Source organism: Schistocerca serialis, chromosome 1 (assembly GCF_023864345.2).
Source record: "Schistocerca serialis cubense isolate TAMUIC-IGC-003099 chromosome 1, iqSchSeri2.2, whole genome shotgun sequence".
Classification (NCBI taxonomy): Eukaryota; Metazoa; Arthropoda; class Insecta; order Orthoptera; family Acrididae; genus Schistocerca; species Schistocerca serialis.
Window position 1 is genome coordinate 893331516 of NC_064638.1, and position 23445 is coordinate 893354960.

General features: G+C 38.2%; 1 protein-coding gene across 1 annotated transcript in view; it reads left to right on the forward strand.

The window, feature by feature from the left end:
* The window catches only part of LOC126411465 (protein germ cell-less), a 105009-nt gene extending 81847 nt beyond the window's left edge, over positions 1-23162 (forward strand). Inside the window, exons 9-11 of the mRNA XM_050081365.1 lie at positions 8751-8847; positions 18440-18684; positions 20326-23162. Of these exons, the coding sequence (XP_049937322.1) occupies positions 8751-8847; positions 18440-18682 (340 nt within the window). The 3' untranslated portion in view covers positions 18683-18684; positions 20326-23162. The remainder of the gene's footprint in view (positions 1-8750; positions 8848-18439; positions 18685-20325) is intronic.
* Positions 23163-23445: the final 283 nt, after the last annotated feature.

Sequence of the window (23445 nt, forward strand, 5' to 3'; positions counted from 1 at the left end):
TTTGTGCACTGTGAATTAAAATCAGACATGTAATATGTAGCCATTTTCCCACAGAATTCTTGGCTACACCTGGATATTATTTAACAACAGAACATTAAATAATGAAACTAAATAATTAATTATACAATGTGTAATACAGAAAAACAAGATTTACTGTACTGGGCACCAAATTGGAAACATTTGGAGCAGGAATGACAACATTATGGAATGCTAATTATGAGGTGCAACCAACAGTGCACGAAATATAGAAATAAAAAAAAAGGCACAAAATTTGGGGAGCGGGGGTGTCTCTTTGCTTAGTAAGTATTTATTTATTGGATATGGTAAGAGTGCAGTCAGAATGTTAAAGTAGTATTTATAAAGAGCACCCTTCATTTAAATCATGAGAATGGGAGTAGGCATACAAATGTAAAATACATTATCAACGTTTGTAGAATGATCTTGACTTTTCAAAAACAGCTAAAAGAGCAGTGAAGCTCTTTGTTAGAGTTTTGACCACCTGACATAATATGATGCAAATTGTTTCCATTTAGATATCAATGAGAGCAATACATAAAAATCTGATTAATGAATATGAAATTAAAGTGTGCATATGACAATGAGTTGAAGGGCTCTTAGATTCTGGAGTTCCTTTATCCATGGCGATAGGAGATACAACAAGAAAAAAAAAATACAAGAGATTTTTACTGTCTTCATTTTCCCATCTCTTTCATCTGGACCACTGCTGTCAAAGGCTATGTTTCTTTCTGTATAATGATCCCAAAACAGCACTATATGCTACCACATATACACCAACTGCACATTTACTAACCAGAGATGCTTCATACCTTGCTTGCTGTCATCATGTTTCAACCTTTTATATTTCTTGTTCTCTCCTCCAAGCCTGTTAGTTTATTTGAACATTTTTCTTTTATAAGAAAAAACAATAAGAATTAATTTGTTTCCTTTTTATAGTTGAAATGTATTATTAGTCTTTAAATTATTTGCACTAGTTTTCTTCTTATACTTAATCTTATTTTCACATATTTTGCTCCCTCCACCTTCCACACACTCAGGTCACAAACTGCTGCTTCCTATCAGACATATTTTAGCAAGTAGTATACGGTTTACATCACCACCTAAAAACAGATATCCTTCTGCCTCAGAGTACTACGGTTCACAAAGACCATTGCTGCAGCCAGAAACGCCTCAGACCTAGTCTTGCCAATGTATTTTAGTTACCACATACCCAGAAATGACCAAAATCTAAATTTTTCATGACCAAAGACAGTGGTTTGTACCCAGACAGTTATATAGGGATCTACATTGTAATGTGGATTCTGAACTAAGGTGTAAACTGGCATTTTTCATGCATACAAAGAATTCACAGAGTTTAAAGCAGAAAAAAAGATATGTAAATAAAACCATCCATTTGACAGTCAACCTATGGATATGTACAAATAGTCTAATAATTTTCCACTTAGCCACAGAGTCGACAGAACTCAAACAGATATTCAACAATGCATGTAACCCGTCGACTCCATGAATAATTGGAAATTTTTGTTCCATCCGTAGTGACCTACTGTTAAGCAGCCACCAAAATTCAAGAAAGTTGCATTTGTCAGATGCCTAGGTTTCTTTACCCATCTTTTGCTGTGTATACATTCACTCCAGAAACTAAAACCATTTCAAAATCTACACAGAACATTCTTTCACTCATATTGTGCACTACCCAACTCCGGAAGTCAGAATAAATAATGGCACTGGAATAAAATGAGACAGAAGATGTTGAGATTCTAGGAATGAGAATAGTATGTATTCGCCTTTAATCTGTATCATAAAAATGTCATCAGTGAAGTGTAAATATGTAAAACTGCAACCAGTCACTTGTTTGAAATAGTTGTTTATTCGTTCCATGAATCAGTTTTCGAACGTTTTCAGACTCGTCTTCAGATGGTTCTCCAGAAGTTACATAGCTATTTAGCTGTTTCAGTCATAATGCTGGCTGCTGGCTCTGTAACAAAAAGATGGAATATGCTTTAATGCATCACCATGAGCATTGTTTATCTGTTGATTTGGATCCAGAATTTAGTTTTGTACTTACTGTGCCAGTGTGGGTGGCTTTTGTTGTTCATATACAAATGTCTGCTTTCATTTTGATGGCTTGTTGGTAACACATCACTCACTTTTAAACAATGTGTGTGCATACACACAGTGATAATGAAACTTTGCCAACATCCAGCATGTGCTAGGACAACTGTTTACTGGTTACAAAGATCTTGACACAAAGATTTGACATAGGTCTACTTTGCTCAGAGATATTATTTGTTTTTGTTAGCATGAAGATAAGTTTGGGTTCTGGAGAAATGCAGTAACATGTGAAGCAGTACTGAACTTACAAGTTGTATTAGATGACTGGATGAAGAAAGAACAAACCTACATTCATAGCTTTTGTAGATTTGGAGAAAGCTTTTGATAATGTTGTCTGAAACTTTTGAAGGTAGCAGGGATAAAATACAGAAAGTAAAAGTTTATTTACATACTTGTATGGAAACCGGATGGCAGTTATAAGAATTGAGGGACATGAAAGGCAAACAGTAGTTGAGAAGGGGGCAAGGAGTGTTTGAGAAGGGAGTGGGACAGGGTTGTAGCCTATCCCCAATGTTATTCAATCTGTACATTGAGAAAGTGTGAAAGGAAACTGAGCAAACATTTGGAAAGGAAATTAAAGTCAAGGGAGAAGGCCAAGGTTTGATGACTATATTGTAGTTCTGTCAGAGAACAGCCAAGAACTTGGAAGAGTAGTGGAATGCAATGGATCACATCGTAAAAAGAGATTTTAAGAGGAACATCAACAAAAGTAAAACAGAGGTGTGATATTGTGTAGTCAGATTAAATCAGGTGGATCTGAGGGAATTTGATTATGAAATGACACACTAAAAGCCTTTCAATGGACTACGGAAAGAGTATGAGTGTGAAAAATGTATACTATCAAATTAATTGATAAACACATATGAAAAATCCAGTAAATAAAAAGTTAAATTTAAAAAAATGTTATATAGGCTTACTAGGTACCATACTCAAAGATACAAAGAAAAATGTTAACCTTGAAAATGACACCAGAAATGTTTGAAGCTATTTATAATGCACTGAAGGAGGAATATGTGAAGGCAAATAAATTTAATACATACTGGAGTCATGGAACACTTTTATTTCCACAGAAGTTGTAGATTTTCTCCATTATATTCTCGGTGGTAAATCCTGGCTGTACTTCATGGCTAATAGCATCCACAATTTTTTTATAGCTCTAACTTTTATTCTGTTTTGGTATTCGGGATGTTGTAAGGTACACAGTGCTTCATCTGCCTTGAATATTTCTATCAATTTCGATATATATGCGACGCACCATTTAAATTTGGGAGTCATATTGATAAACATTGTGTGTCAGACAGCTGCAGCAATGCTAGCACTCCAAGCGGTTGATTTCTCCATGCAAGTAAGCATAAGATGAACACTTCCTTTGATCAAATCTAAGGCAAGGCGCTAGATTTGATCAAAGAAAATTTAACCAATGCCTAACTTTGACAAAGTTCTTACTACACTATCAAATTTTACTATAGTCTAATATTGGCCTTACCAATCGACTTCCCAGCAACCCACTCTGAAACACTGCATCATAACTTGTGCGCAATGAGGATATTTCACAAAAAAAAAAGGGAAAGTGTAAGTGAGGAAAACATATAAGTGAAAAATGTATAAATGGAGTTTTACTGTATTGCTGCTTTGGTGGAAGCAAAGAGGATGTAACATGCAGAATGCAGACCATCAATATCAAGAAAAGCATTTCTGAAAAAGAGGAATTTGTTAACATCTAATATAAATTTAAGCATTAGGGTCTTTTCTTAAGGTATTAGTCTGGAGTGTAGCCCTTGTACAGAATTGAAATGTGGATGATAAGCAGTTCAGACAAGAAGAGAATAGAAGCCTTAGAAATTTAGTGCTATAGAAGAATGCTGAAGATTAGATTGGTTGATTGAGTAACTAATGAGGAGGTACTAAATCAAATTGGAGAAAAAAATGGCAAAACTTAACTAAAAGAAGGGATTGGGAAACACCCTGAGACTTAAAAAAAAATTGCTAATAGTGGGATGAGTGAGGGGGGGATTGTAGAGGAAGATGTAGGAGTGAGTGCAGTAAGCATGTTCAAATTTATGTAGATTTCAGTAGTTATTCAGAGATGAAGAGGCTTGCACAGTATAGAACAGCGTGGAGAATGGCATGAAATGTCTTCAGGCTGAAGAAGAAGACAACAACAACAACAACCACCAACAACCACCACCAACAACAAACATGAATAATTCTTCTACATGGTTCGTAAACACATTAACACAACATGGTGCTTCGTGAATGTTCAGATACGTGTTCTGAAGATGTCCAAAGATCTAGTCTTAGGACGACAGTAGTTTGTCATATTTATGAGGCAAGAGGAAGTAAATTCTGGATCAGAAGAGCACTAATAAAAATATTGTTTCATGGCAGCAAGGCCTTGGGACTGGGAATTTGATGACATGATCTGAGAGAAGTAGAGAGTGTGGAGGTTATGGATCAGGAGCAATTGAAAGTTTGTGAAGTTGGCCCCAGCTGTGTGTCAGAGAACTAGACAGAACAAATTGGCTGGAAAATGATGACAAGCACTACCAGTTCCAACTGGTGATGAGTCTTGAGCTCTCCTTTATTCAGTCAAAACAAAACAGTTTTCTGTTGAATGGGAACATATTAATTACAAAGCAAAGAGGAAATTAAAGTTGATGAAATCTCAGAAGAGAACACTAATTCTGGTGAATGATTTATTACACAAGAGACCACTATGAATTCTACAATCTACATATCATTAGCAAAATTGTGTCATGCTGTTCATAGTAAATGTCATAATATTGATTGGCAACACCATGGTGTGTTGTGTGCACCATGACCAAATAGTGGACAGAATTGGAAGGAAAATCAGCATTGGCTGTATTTTGTTGTTTTATGGTCAGCAAAATCGATTTTCGGTCACTTAGTGACCATCCTCAGTGCTAGAAGTTAAAAATTTCACATAACGATCAGAGAGTATAAAACCGAAAATCACAACTACACCTGCGTATGAACATAACAGTTGGTAGGAACATATCTGTCATATACAATTAAAATTGGTAGGCACTGGTTTTTTAAAAAACCAACTTGCAAAACATAAGACCGATCAATAATAAGTTGTCAGAGTGCAAGATAAGTAAAAGAGAAAAAGAAAAGAAAAAAGAATAATGTATGAATAACAACCAACTTGGTTTTTTAAAAAAACAATATGCCAGTGTATTTTAGATGTTTCCTTTCCTCTTTGTCTGCTATGTTTTTTACGTACATTTTAAATTTGAATTATTTCATGAGTCACAAATGCACAAGAGGTATTTTGTGTTAAAATCTTGCAAAACCAGTAATATTAAGTCTTCACGTGACGCATGTCACATAGGGAGCGTTCCAAGCCCTGTCACACCAAAGTCTGCTGTACAGATGCATGTAAACAGCGGCCTCAGTTTATGTAATCGCTCTAAGCTTGTGGTTATAGCTTCATACCAGTGCCTACCAATTTTAATTGTATATGAGAGGTATGTTTCTACCAACTGTTGTGTTCATACGCAGGTTTAGTTTTGATTTTCGGTTTTATACTCTCTGATCATTATGTGAAATTTTTAACTTTTAGCACTGAGGATGGTCACTAAGTGACCGAAAATCAATTTTGCTGACAATAAAACAACAAAATACGGCCAATGCTGATTTTCTTTCCAATTCTGTCGTAATTTTAGTGTAAAAACTATCAGATTGCTCCATGAAAATGTCATACTGCAACTTCTGTTAGTGAAAAACTGTGAAATTTGAATTGAATTTATTCCAGCATTCCTCACGCCATGTAGACTATGAATCCTTAAATTTTCAGTTCATTTTCTTCTTCTTCTTCTTCTTCTTCTTCTTCTACCTCATACATATCTTACTATTCTTCTCTAACAAGTAAAGAAGTTACAGACCTCTTGAAATATATTTGGAGAAGGTATGAGTGCATGGACAAGGACTTTCTAAGGAAAAAAGTATTCAGCAGTATATTGCAGAGTAAGCCTTGTTTCATTTCACTAAAAAATTTTTTCTACACATACTGTGCAAGCCACCACATCGTGCATTGCGGAGGGTACCTTGTACCACTGATAGTGGTTTCCTTTCCTGTTCCACTTGCAAATGGAGTGAGGAGAAGTTCATTGATGGCAGTAAAATTGTTCTGCAGTCAGCTTCGAATGCAGGTTCTGTAAATTTTCTCAATAATGTTCCACAAAAAGAACATAGTCTTCCCTCCGGGGATTCCCATTTGAGTTCATAAAGCATCACGGTAATACTTGCCTGTTAGCAAACCTAACGAATCGGGCAGCATGCCTCTGAATTGCTTTGCTGTCTTCTTTCAAACCAAGCTTGTGGGGATCCCAAACACCCAAGCAGTACTCAAGATTGGGTCACACCAGTGTTCTATGGGCAGTCACTTTTATAGATGAGCTACACTTCCTAAAATTCTTCCAATGAATCAAAGTCCACCATTTGCCTTCCCTATTACCATACTTATGTGTTAGTTCTATTTCATATAACCTTGCAACATTAGACCTAGGTACTTAACTGGAATGACTGTGTCAAACAGCACACTACTAACACTGTATGTAACCATTACATGATTGTTTTTCCTACTCATCTGCATTAACTTACATTTTTCTGTATTTAGAGCAAGCCGCCAACTATAAATTCTGTCTAAGTCACCTTGTATCCTCCTACAGTCACTCAACGATGACACCATCTTGTACACCACAGCAAAATCAGCAAACAACCTGTCCATCAGGTCATTTCTGTATATAGAGAACAAGAGTGGTCCTGTTATACTTCTTTGTGGCAGTCCTAACAACACCTTCATCTCCGATGAACACTTGCTGTCAAGGCCAACATGCTAGGTTCTACTACTTAAGAAACCGAGCGAGGTGGCGCAGTGGTTAGTATAGTGGACTCGCATTCGGGAGGACGACGGTTCAATCCCGCGTCCGGCCATCTTGATTTAGGTTTTCCGTGATTTCCCTAGATCACTTCAGGCAAATGCCAGGATGGTTCCTTTGAAAGGGCACGGCCGATTCCCTTCCCCATCCTTCCCTAATCCGAGCTTGTGCTCCGTCTCTAATGACCTCGTTGTCGATGGGACGTTAAACACTAATTTCCTCCTACTACTTAAGAAGCCACTTGAATATCTGGGAACCAAATCTACGTGCTTGGACCTTCACTAACAGGCTGGAGAGGTGCACTATGTTAAGCACTTTCTGGAATTCTAGGAATATGGACTCTGTCTGTTACCCATCGTCCATGATTTACAGGATATAACGTAAGGAAAGGGAAACTGAGTTTCGTACAAGTGATGCTTTCTAAATCCATGCTTATTTGTGAACAGAAGCTTTTCTGTCTCAAGGAAATTTATTATGTTTGAATTCAGAATATGTTTAAGGATTGTGCAACTAATGGATGTTGAGGATATTCGTCTGTAATTTTGCAGGTCCATTCTTTTGCTCTTCTTATATACAGGAGTCACCCGCCTTTTCTTCCAGTCACTTAAGACTTTGCTCTGGATGAGAAATTCATGATAAATACAAGCTAGGCTATGGGCCAATGCCGTAGAGTAAAACCAAATTGGGATTCCATCTGGACCTGGAAACATATTTGTTCTCAACTCTTTCAATTGCTTTTCTGCACCAGGGATGTCTCCTTAATGGGGCCTTTGTGAGAGTCAAACAATGGTATGTTTGTATTATCCTACTGTGTGAATGAGTTCTTAAACATGAAATTTAAAACTTCAGCTTTCATTTTGCGACACCACTGTGGTCAATGAGCAGCTGGATAGAAGCCTCTGACCTCTCAGTGATTTTACATAGGACCAGAATTTTCTTGGGTTTTCAGCTAGATCTTTTGCTAAGGTATGATGCTGGCAGTTGTTGTGTGCTACAATATTTTTACAAACACAAATTTCTACCAGTTTTTGCTTGTCGACATTTGCTTGTTGTTTTTGAATGAGCAGTGCAACAGTCTCTGCTTCCTCAGCATTTTTTGAATTTTGTTATTAAGCCACAGTGTGTCTTTTCCATCCTTAATTCATTTACTTGGCACATACCTCTTCAGAGCATTATTTACAATGTGTGTATGCTTTGCCCATAATTCCTCTGTGTTCATCATACTGGAACTAAATGATGTCATGTCATGTAAACAAATGCTTATCTGCTCTTTCTAGCAAAACTACTTTCGTAGCCTTCTTGATGGATTCATTAACTTTAGTAACCATCTCACTATGATGACACCATGATCACTAATCCCTCTCTCTGTCAATAAGGTCAGGCGTGTTTGTTGCTACAAGGTCTAAAATATTTTCATTGCGTGTGAGCTGTCCAATTAACTGCTCAAGACAGTTTTAGGAAAACAAAACTACTTCACGAGAGCGTCCATAGGTACCACCCACAATTACGTATGCAAACTGATGTGAACAGCTGGCTTTGGCCTTTACCGTTTAACACAGTGACCAGTGTACCACAGATTCATAATTTTGTGTTATTATGTAACAGCTTAATCTTAAAAACTTTAAAAAAGTCAAGTCAAATTTTACTATTTTATGATAAATTTAGTTTGCAAATACATGCTTGAGTTTATCTTTTAATGCAACCTTGCCTTTTCAGGGTAAGAGTTGCCCATTACGGTAACAATGGGCAGCACCCAACAATTGTCACCCAGTCATCAGGAATTAAAAATATTGCACTGTTTAAGAATGAAGAGGTAAGGTATCATTTAATACATTTACATCTTGTAGTGCACTAACAAATCCCATAGTGCTCAGAGCCAGTGCACTAACAATGGAAACTCCAGGTAGGAATGTAAACAGTGTAGAAAAAGATACATTGCATTCTTACCGTAAAGGTAACACACTTAGTTGTAGACAGGCACAATTGAAAAGACACACAAGCTTTTGGCCACAACCATCATTGGAAAAAGAGAAACAAGCACCATTCATTCACACAAGCAACCACACTTCATGCACACGTGATTGACAACTCTGGCCTCTTGGGCCAGAATGGAGTTATCACCTGGGGTGGTAGCAGCAATCTGGAGGGGGTGGGGAATGGGAAGGGGTAGCAGCTTACTGGTAGGGGAAGAGGGGAGTGCTGTGTGGCAGTGTGTGCAGAGACTAGAATGCCAACAGGCACAGTGCCAGGACATTGTGGGGCAGGGACGTGGGGGAAACAGAGCGAAAAAGGAGAGGAGCAGGGAAATATGGGCAGATGCATTGGTAGAGCGCTGCAAGCAAGGAGTGTAGGAGATGAGAATGGGAGGGAGGTGATAGGGCAGAGGGGGTGGAAACTGTTGGGTGGCAGATTTGGGACCAGTATGTTACCGTGAGTAGAGACCGGGATAGTTACGGAGTCAGAGAATGTTTTGTGATGATAACTCCCATCTGTGCAGTTCAGAAAAGCTGGTGGTAGAGGGCAGGATCCAGATGGTTTGCGTAGCGAAGCAGCCATTGAAATCAGGGATGTTATGTTTAGCTGCATGTTGTGCCACAGGATGGTCTACTTTACTCGTACCCACAGTTTGATGGTGGCTGTTCATCCCAGTGGACAGCTGGTTGGTAGTCATAGCAATATACAAAGCTGTGCAATGTTTGCAGCAGACCTGGTAAATGACATGGCTGCTTTCACAGGTGGCCTGTGACAAGACTGGAATAGAAAGTGCTGTGTTCATGTATTGGGCAGGTCTTGCACCTGGGTCTTCCACAAGGAGTTGGTATTGGGAGTGGCATAGGGATGAACTAGGATGTTATGGAGACTGGGTGGCCAACAGAACACCCTGTTAGGTGGTGTGGGAAGGGTCTCAGGTTGATGTCCCTCATTTCAGAGCATGATGATAAGTAATCAGAGCCCTGGCACTGGATGTGGTTCAGTTATTCCAGTCAAAGGTGGTATTGGGTAATGAAGGGGGCACTCCTTTGTGGCTAGTTCTTGTGGGTGGTGGGAGGATTGGGGGTGTGAGGGAAAATAGCATGGGAAATCTGTTAGTGGACTAGGTCTGTAGGATAGTGCCTGTCTGTGAAAATGTTGGTGAGACCCTCGGCATACTGGGCAAGGGAGTTCTTGTCACTACAAATACACTGTCCCCACATAGCCAGGCTATATGGAGGGACTTTTTGGTGTGAAAAGGGTGACAGCTGTCAAAATGCAGGTACTGTTGGTGGTTGGGGGGTTTAATATGGACAGAGGTGCAGATGCAGCCACCAGAGAGGAGGTGGTCAATGTTTAGGAAGGTGGCACGCTGGTGAAGGACCAGGTGAAGAGGGTGGGAGAGAAGGTGTTGAAGTAGTGGAGGAATCAGGATAGAGTATCTTGGCTGAGAGTCCACATCATGACGACATCATCAGTTAACCTGAGCTAGGCTAGAGGTTTGACGTTTTGGGAGTCTGGGAAGGTCTCCTCTAGGTGGCCCTAAACTGGTTGGCATAAGAAAGTGCCATGTAGGTGCCCACAGCTGTAGCATGGATTTGTTTGTGTACCTTCCCTTCGAAGTAGTAGTAGTTGTGGGTTAGAATAAAGTTTGTAAAGTTTATGAGGAATGAGGTGTGGAGTCTGAAGGATATTGGGAAAGTTAGTGTTCAATAGTGGCAAGACCATGGACGTGAAGGATGTTGGCGTACAGGGAGGTGGTGTCAACAGTGACGAGTAGGGATCCAGGAGGTAAAGGGGTGAGGATGGTGGAGAGTCCATGAAGGAAGTGCTTGGGATCTTTGTCGTGAGAGGCTAAATTATGGGCAGTTGGTTGTAGGTGTTGGTCAAATAGGGCCAAAAATCCTTCAGTTGGGCACAATAACCAGCCATAATGGAATGTTTGTGTTGGGTTTGTGGGTTTTGGGGAGCAGGTAGAAGGTGGGTGTGCGGGGTTCATAGGGGTGTAGAGGGAAATAGATTCAGGGGAGAGGTTCTGGTAAGGACCCATGGCCTTATCACTATTGGACGCTACCTTTCCCGATGTCCTTCAGCCTCGAAACCCACTACCTCATTCCTCACACACCTTTCTGACTTTATCCTAACCCACAAATACTTCTCCTTTGAAGTGAGGGTATACAAACAAATCAGTGAGATAGTCATGGGCACCCACATGGCACCCTCCTTCATCAACCTATTTATGGGCCATCCAGAGGAGACCTTCCTAGCCTCCCAAAACATCAAATCCCCAGCCTGATTCAGACTCATTGATGATACCTTCATGATCTGGACTCAGGGCCAAGACACCATACCCTTATTCTTTCACAACCTCAACACCTTCTCTTCCATCCACTTCAATTGGCACTCCTCAACCCTGTGTGCCTTGCTTCCTATACATTGACCTCCTCCTCTCTGATGGCTCCAATCCACACCTCTGTCTACATTAAACCCACCAACCATCTGCATTTTGACAGCTGTCATCCCTTTCACACTGAAAAATTCCTCCCACACAGCCTGGCTACCCGGGAATGGATCATCTGCACTGACAATTACTCCCTTGCCCAAAATGCTGAGAGTCTCTCCAAGACCTACACAGACAGGCACCATCTCCCAGACGCAGTCAAGAAACAGATTATCCACACTATTTCCCGTCACACCCTCAATCCTCCCACCACCCCCGAGAACCAGCTGCAAAGAAGTGCCCCCTTTGTTAACCAACACCACCCCCACCTGGAACAACTCAACCACATACTTTGCCAGAGCTTTGATTACCTATCATCACGCCCTAAAATGAGGGAGATCCTATCGGAGATTTTTCCCACCCCACCTAAAATGGTGTTCTGTCACTCATCCAACCTCCATAACATCCTAGTCCATCCCTATGCCAATCCCAACCAACCACTTGCCACAAGGATCATATCCCTGTGGAAGTTCCATGTGCAAGACCTGCCCAATCTATTCACTCAGCACTTCCTATTCCAGTCCTGTCACACGTTTATCGTACATCATCAAGGGCCAGGCCACCTGTGAAAGCAGCCATGTCATTTACCAGCTCTGCCACAAACATTGCACAGCTTTGTATATTGCTATGACTACCAACCAACTGTCCGCCAGGATGAACAGCCACCACCTAACTGTGGCTAAGGCAAAGTAGACCATCCTGTGGCACAACATGCATATAACATGACATCCCTGATTCACTGGGTGCTTCACTAGTCAAGCCATCTGGACCCTTCCCTCTACCACCAGCTTTTCTGAACTGCACAGATGGATATTATCCTCGCAACACATTCTCCGCCTCCTCAATCATCCCGATCTCAACCCATGGTAGCATACTGTCCCCGCACCCACCACCCAACACTAAGCTTTAATAAAGAAATACATATCATGACATATACTATAGCGTTTCTAAATGCCCATTTAAGTTAACTGCACTCCTCCTCCCCCCCTCCCCCCCCCAAAAAAATCAATGGTGATGCCTCATGCCTCTAGCCTTCTTGCTGTGACAATCTGAGGACTTGGTAGGAGGAGAAGATGGTGGCTGGCCAAATGGTGCCTACAATGTAGAGGTTGGGTGGCAGGGCCCCTGATTTAGGTGTAGGGCAGTCATCGATTGTCATAGTATCAGATGACGAGTCCCTTTTCATATTAGCCCAAATAGTGAATGGGGAGAAGAATTAGAATAGTCTCCCAGGGAGACTGTAGTTTGCCACTACACTTTCCTTTGGGCAGGTACCACAGCCGTACAAAATTTCTGAAACTACAACATGCTTGCCTGTGACTGTAATTATTGTTTATTTACCACTGCTGGCCAATTTCATCTTCTTCTTCTTCTTCGTCTTCTTCTTCTTCTCCTCCTCACCCCCCCCCCCCCCCCCCCCCACCTCCCCCTAATCATATTGTGGTGACCGGATAGCTTGGTAGCTTATCTTCTTGCGTATCTAATACCATGGCCGATAGTGGAAGATGAACAATTATTACAGCTGAAGTTTGATGTGTCACTTCATAATAATGTCATGGAGAATTCAAATGTACAATGCCCACAACTTACAGCCAACATGACTGGTGACACACAAACTGCACACAGAAAAATTAATAAGAACAAGAGTGTAATATTTATTCTGAGGTACTTTCTTTGCACTCTATGAGAAAAAAAATTGGAATAAGAATGTCAAATTTCCATAAGCACAAAACCACAAAAGATTCAAAATGCTTGTGACAAGAGAAGGAAAACAATGAAACACTGCCAGAAAAACATAACAAAAGTGAAACAATCTTTATTGTCTGGTTTCCAGCATGTGAGAAAACTGATGTACATTTACATATATTTTTACTATGTTTCAAGTGATGGAATGTTACATATTTGTGTGGAAAATAATTACCAAATGAAAGTACAATCAAATAAAGATAGAAAATTTTGAAATTCATTGTGATGCATAAACATCTGCTGTGGCTGCTTAATTGAAATTTGTCAATATCAAACTAGTATTGAGAAGCACACACATCTTCAGTGGCATCTCGATACTAGTTGGGTACTGACAAATAAAGTTCAGTTATAGGAGTGTTTATGCCTCACAATGAAATTCAAAGAATGTGTTGGGGAGGGATTACTTCCATACAAACAAAGAAAAATTATGGTTTAGCAAGTGAGAGAAAACAAAGGCATCACATGAATAGCTAATGCACATACTAACTTTTGAAATCTGAAATTTCATCATGTGGCAATAGAAAAGAAAAATTATATAAAACAATTTTCCACCTACAATTTTGTAATGTAGTATTGTTGAGAGAGTAGAAAACCATTTTGTACAAAAGTGAATCAGGTGTCAAGGGCACAGTCATCACTTTGCACTGTATATTCTGTGAAAGGTACCCTATGATAACTGTTTACGTTCATCCTCACTAACAGCTTTGATCAGGCAATAATAGGACACATGTTCATGGCAACATACCTTGGTTCTCAGCTAAGAGAAAATTCAATAAAATTAGCACCCTCCATACAGTTTTCACCACCACCACCATCATCAGGATTGAAATTATTGACTGATGTGATTATCACAGTATGTCTTTTTATGTATGAAGCAGCAGCTTTCTGGGTGGGAGCCTAAATCATACACGGGTGGGAACGCAAATAGGTCTGTCCAGCTATAGGGCACACAGGCTCATCTTTTTACATTTTATTTTGTGCTCATCCTCTGGACAGTGTTTCACAATGGTGAAACTGCAAAGATGGCCATGGTGGTACATAGTCTGGAGATTGGACACTAAATAAAATTTGGAAAGGCTCATACATCAGCTTATCAGGGTTGATACTATAAAAGAGGCACTGGAGATTCAGAGTAGTGGTAAAGAGGGTAGTGGTAACATCACATTCCATGATGATAACTGGATCTATGACAGGGCACACTGCTGCACGCAGCCTGACTCACATTTCTGTGCATGGATAATCCTTTGCCTATAAAAAGATGACATGGTGCTAGTCCCAATAATCAGTGAGTCATTTTAATGACAGTTGTTGAAAGCTAGATTATTTTATTTGATATGAAGTGACTTGCACATCAAGAGGATATTTTCCATTTTTGGAATGTCACAGGGATATGAACCATATGGCAAGCAGGTGGAATGAGGTGGTTTTGCAGTGTGAGATATCATAAGAGTGTGAACCATGTGGCAAGGAGTTGGGATGGGGATGGTCTAAGTTCTGGTCAAGATGTTGAATTGCTATTTGGGGTGCTAATGGAAGAGTTCTATGTGGGATGAGTCTTTCTTGGGAAAATAACTCCAGAAAATCATAGTCTTTGCAGATTATTTTGTTGTTGTGCATTCTATAATAATTGTAGATATAGTGGAAACAACTGCAATGCAGCAAAGTGTATTTTATTGATGGTACATACTGCATTCTGTGCCTGCATGTCATGGCATGTTGATTGTCAGAATGTCTGTCAACAGCTTTAGCCCTTTCCTCTACAATGATGACCGGAGCACGACATAGTGAATTTTATTTTCCACTCTGATGTCAAGCCTCATTTGACATGAAGTTTAGTATTGTGTTGCTTTTGTACATATATTTGAATGAAAGTGCACTTTTTGTTATAATATGTATCCTAATTGTTGGTCAGTGGCCTCACTGTCGGAGATTTTACATTTTACCTGATTCCTGATATTCATGGTACACTCGTGAAATGGTCATAGGCGAAAATTCCCACTTTATCGCTACCTCGGAGATGCTGTGTCCTATCACTCATGCACCGATTATAACACCACATTCCAACTCATTTAAATCTTGATAACCTGCCATTCTAGGAGCAGTAAGCGATCCAACAACTGTGCCAGACACTTTGCATCCTGCCTATTTACATATCTCTATATTTGAATATGCATGCCTGTAGCAGTTTCTTTGGCACTTCAGTGTATTTTCCATACAATTTGACAACATCATTTTTGCATCTGTGATTGGCTGATTTGTCTTCATTTGTTGCCGGCAATGGTTGGTGTGGTGTGGTGTGCTGTGCCCGTGCCTGTACCAGCTCTGTGCTGTGCTGTGTGCTTTCTGCCTGAATTCCAACAAAGCCTGGTATTGTTGCCCCTGTCCTGTGTTGTGTGCCAATGTGGCATATGACAGACCATTAGAACAGTCTCCGAGAGCCATAAGGACCATTGACAAGGCACCTAAGTGAAACAGCTAAGTGTATTAGATGCTTTAAGGTACAGCTGGGAATGTCAAAGGAGGTGAACTTGGTTTTGGACAGGAGTGTGTCACGAACACCACCTTTGTTTGGTTGGAATCCAGGCAGAGAGCACACATGTGAGCACCCACAGCACCTGCAGAGATGACCTGGCCAACTGATAAAATATTGTAAGCAAAAAATAGAATCATTAACCCTTCTGGAAATCCAAAAACATTCTATAAATCAGTCATGCTGAGAAATTTTCTAAAATCACAGATCTCGCATAGAATCAGTCAAATGAAAGGGAGCTCATTTATCACTGGCAATTTTTACAGGTTATAACTATGTTCCATATATAGACTCAGGTTCAGATAGTTGGCTTTTGTGATACTGCTCTGTCAATTAAGCTATTAGTACATACTTCATTTGCTGGCTTAAAGTTTCAGTCTGCCGTTAAGGCTGTTACAGTTACAGTCAGTGCAGAGTACTCTTCATCAATCTGCACGGCTAACACATTTGGGAGAAAGGACTCTTGTGAGATCAGTGTGTCCAAAAGCTATTGATAAAATTTTAAAAATCACCTCAAAAAATAGTTATGTAATTAATTTTTTATTTGCAGTCATGGTACACACTGAAATCATCACAACACAGTACTTTCCTAAATAAAATGGCACAACCCATAAACAAAGAGGAGTGTTGTGCAGTAATTTATTTATTTATTTTTTTCTTTCCTGGTAGCAGTGAAAATGTTGCAGCTTTGTCAGGCCAATCCAAATGACTTCCTTAGACGTTTGTATTGGCCTGACACATCTGCAACATTTCTGCTGCTACTGAAAATGAATTATTGCATGATACTTCAGTTTTCAGTGGGCTGTGCTATTTTGTTTTGGCTCCTCTACTGGCATGCTACTGTGCTGTGGTGCAGGGATATAACAGCAAACAAACCAAACATACAAAAAATTAATTACATAACCCTAGTTTTTGGGTTTGGTAATTAAAACTTAATGAGTGAACACTGTGCTGAAGAGTGAAAGTTTCAATGCAGAAATCAAATGTAGGCTTTTTATAAAAACTGTTCTCTCTCCTGTTGAACTTTAATGGTTCATTCAGTATGTGCTTGAGAGGATAAATCTGGATTCAGATACCAGCCTGGAGAACATATTAATCTCTTAGGCAAGTCAGTTTCAATGAACTCTTTGCTGGAAAGTCAAAATTAAAATTTCGGTGCAGAAGTCTTTTAGAAATTCCATTAAAAAATAAGAAAGCCCATAAAATAAAATAAAAAGTATTGGAGACTTCTTATGTTAACAAAATGAAGTGCCCCAAGGCTGTTTTCATCATTGTAGTACTGTATTAAACAATGTTCTATGAGAACAGTGCATGACAAAAAATTAATATACTTCATTGGCACAAATCTGTTGTGCAACACTCTTATTTGAGAAACCGTCATTGAATTGCCCATATTAATTTCGGAAGCAAATTATGTTATTCTTACTGGAATAATAGTTGAGCAAGGCATTATGACAAGTTGGAATTTTGTGTCGGAATGGGCCTCAATTTTGGAACACTGCATTCCATTCACTGTAGCTCTTCAGAGTGTGTCACGTGGATCAGCTCAAATCGTCGCCCTGTCAGAGTGCCTCTCTTGCTCTATTTATGCTAACCATGTAGGTTGCCATGCCATCATTAGGAGAAAGAAGACAACAGAGAATTAGTTAAAGGTTGTTTTACAGAATTAGTGTATTGTTATATCAAATGGCTGAACTAGTTGTGCATGATGACTCTTGAACACAAGTTAGTATGAGGGTCGTTCAGTAAATAATGCCCCACAATTTTTCTCTCATAACACATTTATTATTAAGAGTTAGAATTTGTGACAGTATCAGTTAACATTTCTTTCACATGTTTTGCTTTTCTACATCTTATCCATCATGTTTTATGGCCTTGTGCCACCATTGTGTGAGAGCATGTATTCCCTCTCTTCATTGGCCTCAAGCTGCTGCAACAGTTAAATTGAAATAGCTCTCTCCCTCTCCCTCCCCCATTCCCTCCCCCTCCCTCTCCCTCTCCCCCTCCCTCTCCCTCTCCCCCTCCCCCCCTTCTCCCTCCCCACCTTTCTTGCACATGTACTTCCAATGCTCATTGATAGCTGTAGAGAGTTGTGAGCACGCGCCAGTCTGCACTAATAATGGCATCTTCACCATATCAGGGGCAGTGGCTCTAACACTATGTCCGGAGTGTGGCTGTTTATGAAGTTCAGTTTCTGCAGTTCCCCTGTGCCTTATCTCTCTTCATTCATTGTTCAATAGCACTCCTATCGGCTGCATTATTACCATAAACTGCGCACAAACATTTATGGATGTTCACCATGGTTTCTTTTTCCACAACTAGGAATTCAATTACAGCACAGTGCTTGTAACAAGTGTCTTGATTAGATGCCATTTTTGAGGTTCACTACAGCTTTGGCAACTGTAGGAACTGTTAGAAACTCTGCACACATGCAGAAGAAACATCAGATTTAAAGCCCCTAAAATGGTTTTCCTGTATACATTAATAGCTGGAAAAGGGCAGATAGGGCATTATTTATTGAATGACCCTAGCATTCTGCCACTGTGTCATACTTATTAGAATTTATAGTCATAGCACTTCACATTATATGTTATTCATCAGTTGTGTTCAGTTTTAATCACCAACAATAAGAGTTTTCGTTTCTCCTTTCTGTTATAGGTTGTAATAATGTGCCTTAGCAAGAAACTGAACTTCCCTCTAATGGTATCAGTGAACATGATTTCTGTGAAGCCTTCACCTGTCATTCTGCCTAATACTATGGAGAACAAAAGTATACAGTGTCCAGACATGATCTCAGATGATGCAGCACTAGACCAGGACGTAGTGGAGAATTTGATGTCAGAGAGCTTAGAACATATTTATACATCTACCTGTATTACAAGCCAGGGAGATGGGATGTAATGGTACGAATATCTTTGACAAATATATAAAAGTATTTACATACAGTTTAAGCTCTCAGTGCTGCAATTGATTGCATGAAGACAGAGAAAAATGTTGTACAAGTACTGTGTTCCAGCTGTGAAACAGTTGTAGCATTTTTCTATTATTACTATTATTGTTGTTGCTTTAAGAAAATTGTAAAATAACACAAAAGCGTACTAAAATATATTTATTTATTGTAGTTCATGTGACTAAACTTCATGTACCCATTCTATTTATTTAAATCTTTTTTTTTTGTATTTCATATTTATTTGGGAACTATATAATTGTGAAGAATTGTGCTGTGTTACTATTACAGTTTCACAACTGAAGTTACCTTTTTATTATTTATTCCAATGGATAATATGATGCTAGGTTCAAAAAATGTTGTCACATTTATTTCTTTTTTTCCATTCATAGAATTGGCATTTTGGCTGTATTTATCTGTTCATATTAGAATTCCTTTGAAGGTTAAGATTATGGAATCACTATACATGTTGTGTGTCTTATGCTAGAGAGACAGGTATTGTTTGACAAGTTTAGTTCCTTAATATATCAATGCAATTACAATGTTAATTAGATTGTGTACTTATATCCCCACTGAAAGTGTTACAGAGTCTTGGAAACACACTTATCATTTGCTGTCAAATGTATATGTACATATTTACATAGTCATGGGATCATATTCATGTATTTACTCATGGAGCTTATTGGTTTTAATCCTGTTTAACATCTAGATTAAGACTGTTTAACTTAAGACATGGCATAGCATTCATATCTGGTGCTGTATAGTAGACTATGCTTTTTAATTAAATGTGCTGTTTGTTGATAGTGAAATGAATGCTATGTTAAAGGGACAATTCTAAAAATCAGATTTTGGAGAGAGTGTCTGATACAAAGAGTTTTACATCAACTTTACAGAGACTGAGTGTATATTGCCATCATTCCATGTACATGATATCACATCAAAATTGTATATCTCTATGCTTAGTGCATGCATGCTAAAATAGTGGAATAGCCATTTGAGCATATTATATGCATGACATGCACACAAAAAAACTGGGCAAGAAACTTTCATATGTTATTTATTTACTGATATTTATTTGATATTTATAGAACAAAGTGACATACCTCATTTTTTGGCAAATGTAATTATTGAATTAAATAATGTTGAGAGATTTATCATACCACAAGAACTGCCTGTGATTATTCATCTCACTGTCTTGTGATCCTCTCCTCTCTGCCCCTTTCTAATTTATGGCTGTTGGCAATTATGCTTAATCAGTGAGCACTTCATTATGCCCTTTACATTTTGAGCAAATCTATGGCAGGGCATAGCACATATTGTTAATTACATCCAGTTGTTAAAAGGAACATGTCATACATCTCTTTCCTACAGGTGTTCACATTAAATGAAGCTGCAATGGAAACTTGATGATGAATAACATATATTTCACTTCTGTGAAACTTCTAAGCATCATTTGATAGCCAAATGATTGCATGATATGTTATTTAAACTTTGTTTGCTTTAGTGTGAGTCACTGGACAATTTATTTTCTGCTTTTTTGCTAGAATTTGAATTACTTTTAGAGTGACGGGCATATTTTTGTTCTTTAATATTGCAGATATTCTCTGTGGTGCAAGCTGTTTCCATAATAATCAAATGATCTGTGATTTTTCACAAGTTGTTATTTTCTGAGGTTGTGGTCATATTTATGTTCTATATTTCTTAGACAGCTTTATATTGCATTGTAGCAAAATGCACAATACAATGTATATTTGTATAAATATTCGTATGAACACGTGTAAAAATACAAAAATCCACTTCTGTGGAATGATGAATTTTCTATTAAGTGCAAAGCTTGAGAATAACAGACCAAAGAAAACATGTGGCAGTCATATTTTATTTGTGGTACCTATGCTTTTACTGTAGTATATGTAATCTGTTTAAAGTCAAATTAACTATGTATTGCTTCGAAAAGACGAAAAAAGAAAAGGCGCACAACTCATTTATGTTTTTGTCAGATGAGGGCAGCTTATCTGCTTATGTTCAGTTGTACTATACATGAACACTTTCATACAAAAAATAGGAAAAAAATGGTTACATATTGCAAACTATTATGAGACAATGTTAAATATGTAAATCGACCTAAACCTTACACACAAGGCAGCTGAAACAAGTTACCTGACTATTACTCTTGTTTCAAAATACAGGAGTCTGATGCACAGATTGACACTTATATTTACTTGTAACTTGCTCAGATGGAATCAAATTCAGAAATTTGCATCTTTAGTTATTTTGTTTGACTGGCATATTTCTATGATGCCCAAAAAACAAAATTTACCAAGGACACAAGTACAGTAACTTGAGAAACCTTTTCTTACTACATTTGTGCATCTGTTAGCCCTGGTGCATTTGCCCTGGTGCATTTGCTTCTGTCTTAGCAATTTACTAAAAAGTTTTCTTCTTTTATCTAGACATTTTAATGATTTTCTATGTATCTGTGTTCCAAAAAAAGTAGTTATAACATCTAGTTTTAAGGAAGCTGCTGTTCGTAATTGTAATGAAGTATAACTAAAGTCATAATTTTCTGCTAAGTATAGAACAGAGATTCCTTCATCCATCTCAGGAGAGGACAGGCTAAAGGAAATGACAGTAATCAGAAATTAATGAGATAATCTGAATAAAAGGGATCAAGGAATGTGGGGAAAATCACAAATGAAAGTCTAGCAACAGATGAGACCTAGAAATTGAAGTGACGGCTGACAACTCCAAGAAGAGAAAAGTAGACTGAAATTAGAAGCATTGGTGAGCCAAAAATGGACAGCGTAGGAAACAAATGGAAACCGTGAACCTTCACCCCATTTCACAATTCTGACTCAGTAATATTGAAGTTTCATTTTGGTGGTTATTTTACTGATAGACAGTGGTTTTCTTAAGTTAGAATCTCTATTGTGTGGCTGACAGGGAAAAGAAAGAAGTGGGAACAGTTGAGGCAGTAATTTCTTTTTAGTAATCATGTTCCCTTAAGTTATTCTTAAATAACTGAAAACAGGCCAACTAAGGTCCACATCAAAAGAACTATTTATTTCCCATTTCCTGCACCCGTCTCTAAAACTCTTTTCTTCTCATAATAAGCTTGTTTTGTCTTACTCAGATCATTTGACTCCAGTTGTTTTTCTGTTTGTTTTGTGTTTCTGAAACTTTTGAATTTAATGGCTTCTAGTCTGAAGTAGTCTATGTTGAGTAAGGCCTTCTCTGCAATCTGAATTTCTTCTGATTCCCTTTTTGTTTTGCCTTTCCATCCATTTCTTTCATCCTCTGTAGAGTGTAACCGTCTTTTCCCTGATCTCATCTGTTGTTTTAGGGCAGAATGAGTATATTTCCTTATTTGTTCTCAAAACTCAATTTCCATGTTTGTTCTTGATTGCACCTAATATTTTTTGCAAGATTCCCCTTTCTTTTCTATATCTTCTAGTGTCGTATTTCATCCAAACAATAGTGACGTTTTCAAGCTGTAGAGAACTTTGGTTTTACTACTGTGTTATAATGTCTTAATTTAACCTCTTTAGAAAAACATTTTTTAATTCTAGAGGTTTCTTGCTTTCATGTATGCCCTTTTATTTTTTTCAATTCCAATTTTAATTGCTTCTTTTCATTTCTTCTGTTTATATTATCACCCAGAAATTTAAAGTTATGTTTTCTTGATATTGCTGTACTTGGTTTTTAAAATTCTTGATGAGTTACTTTCATTGGTCATGTATTCTGTCTTTTCAAAAGGCATTTGCAGACTTCCCTTTTCAGCAGTCACCTTATGAGCTCTACTCGTTCTTTTTTTTCATGTATTATTATCATTATGAGAGTGTGTGCAGTGGCCAAACAATTTATTGCTTCTCTCGGTCTACCCAGCTTTATGTAATTATTAACTTTTTGTTTTTATTCCTTTATTTTCCACTCCCTTATTAACTTTTACCATCAAAAAGTTGGATAATCATGGTGACAAATTGTCTGCTTGCCTCACTACTGATACAATTTGAAAGGTACTAGAAGTTGTTCCAAGAAATTTAACTTGTTTAAGTTTGCTTATATACTTCTGTATTTTTCTTATCTACTGCAAATTCCTTCAAGGTTTTGAATAGTAGTTGCTGTTTATCGAATCGTCAATCTTAAGATTTTGTTTTCTAAGGGCAGAAATAAAATTCGTCTCTGTAAATATTGATATTTTTGGTCCCCCTTTTTATGAAATGGGTGCAGGGCCAGTTAGAGAACATTTTTCCATACAAGCGAAGAAAGAAACAATGCTATTATAAAATTTTCTTCCAAATCTATCAGTACATTCATTTCTTCATGTTCTTCATCCTTCAACATTTTATGACAAGTTTATGTGATGTTTAATTTTGTTAATATGATATAAAGTGATTAACTATTAACATTACAGAGAGGATGGCAAGGGGGGGGGGGGGGGGGGGGGGGGGTGAGTGTGTAAAGGGGGCAGAAAAGTAGTTTGATAAGGTAAACATAGTGCAATAAGAGAAGGGATGTATTGTTGCACAACTGATTATTTGTAAAAATTAAAGTTCATTAAAATGATTTCACAGTATGTAAAACAGTATGTAAAACCAAATTAGTTAATGTAATTTACCTGACATTTGTTGCAAATCCTCATATAAACAATATGTAATGTAATGGGAAAAAATGTGGCTCACAAGACTGAATGTTCGCTACTTTTCAGAAGTATAATCAA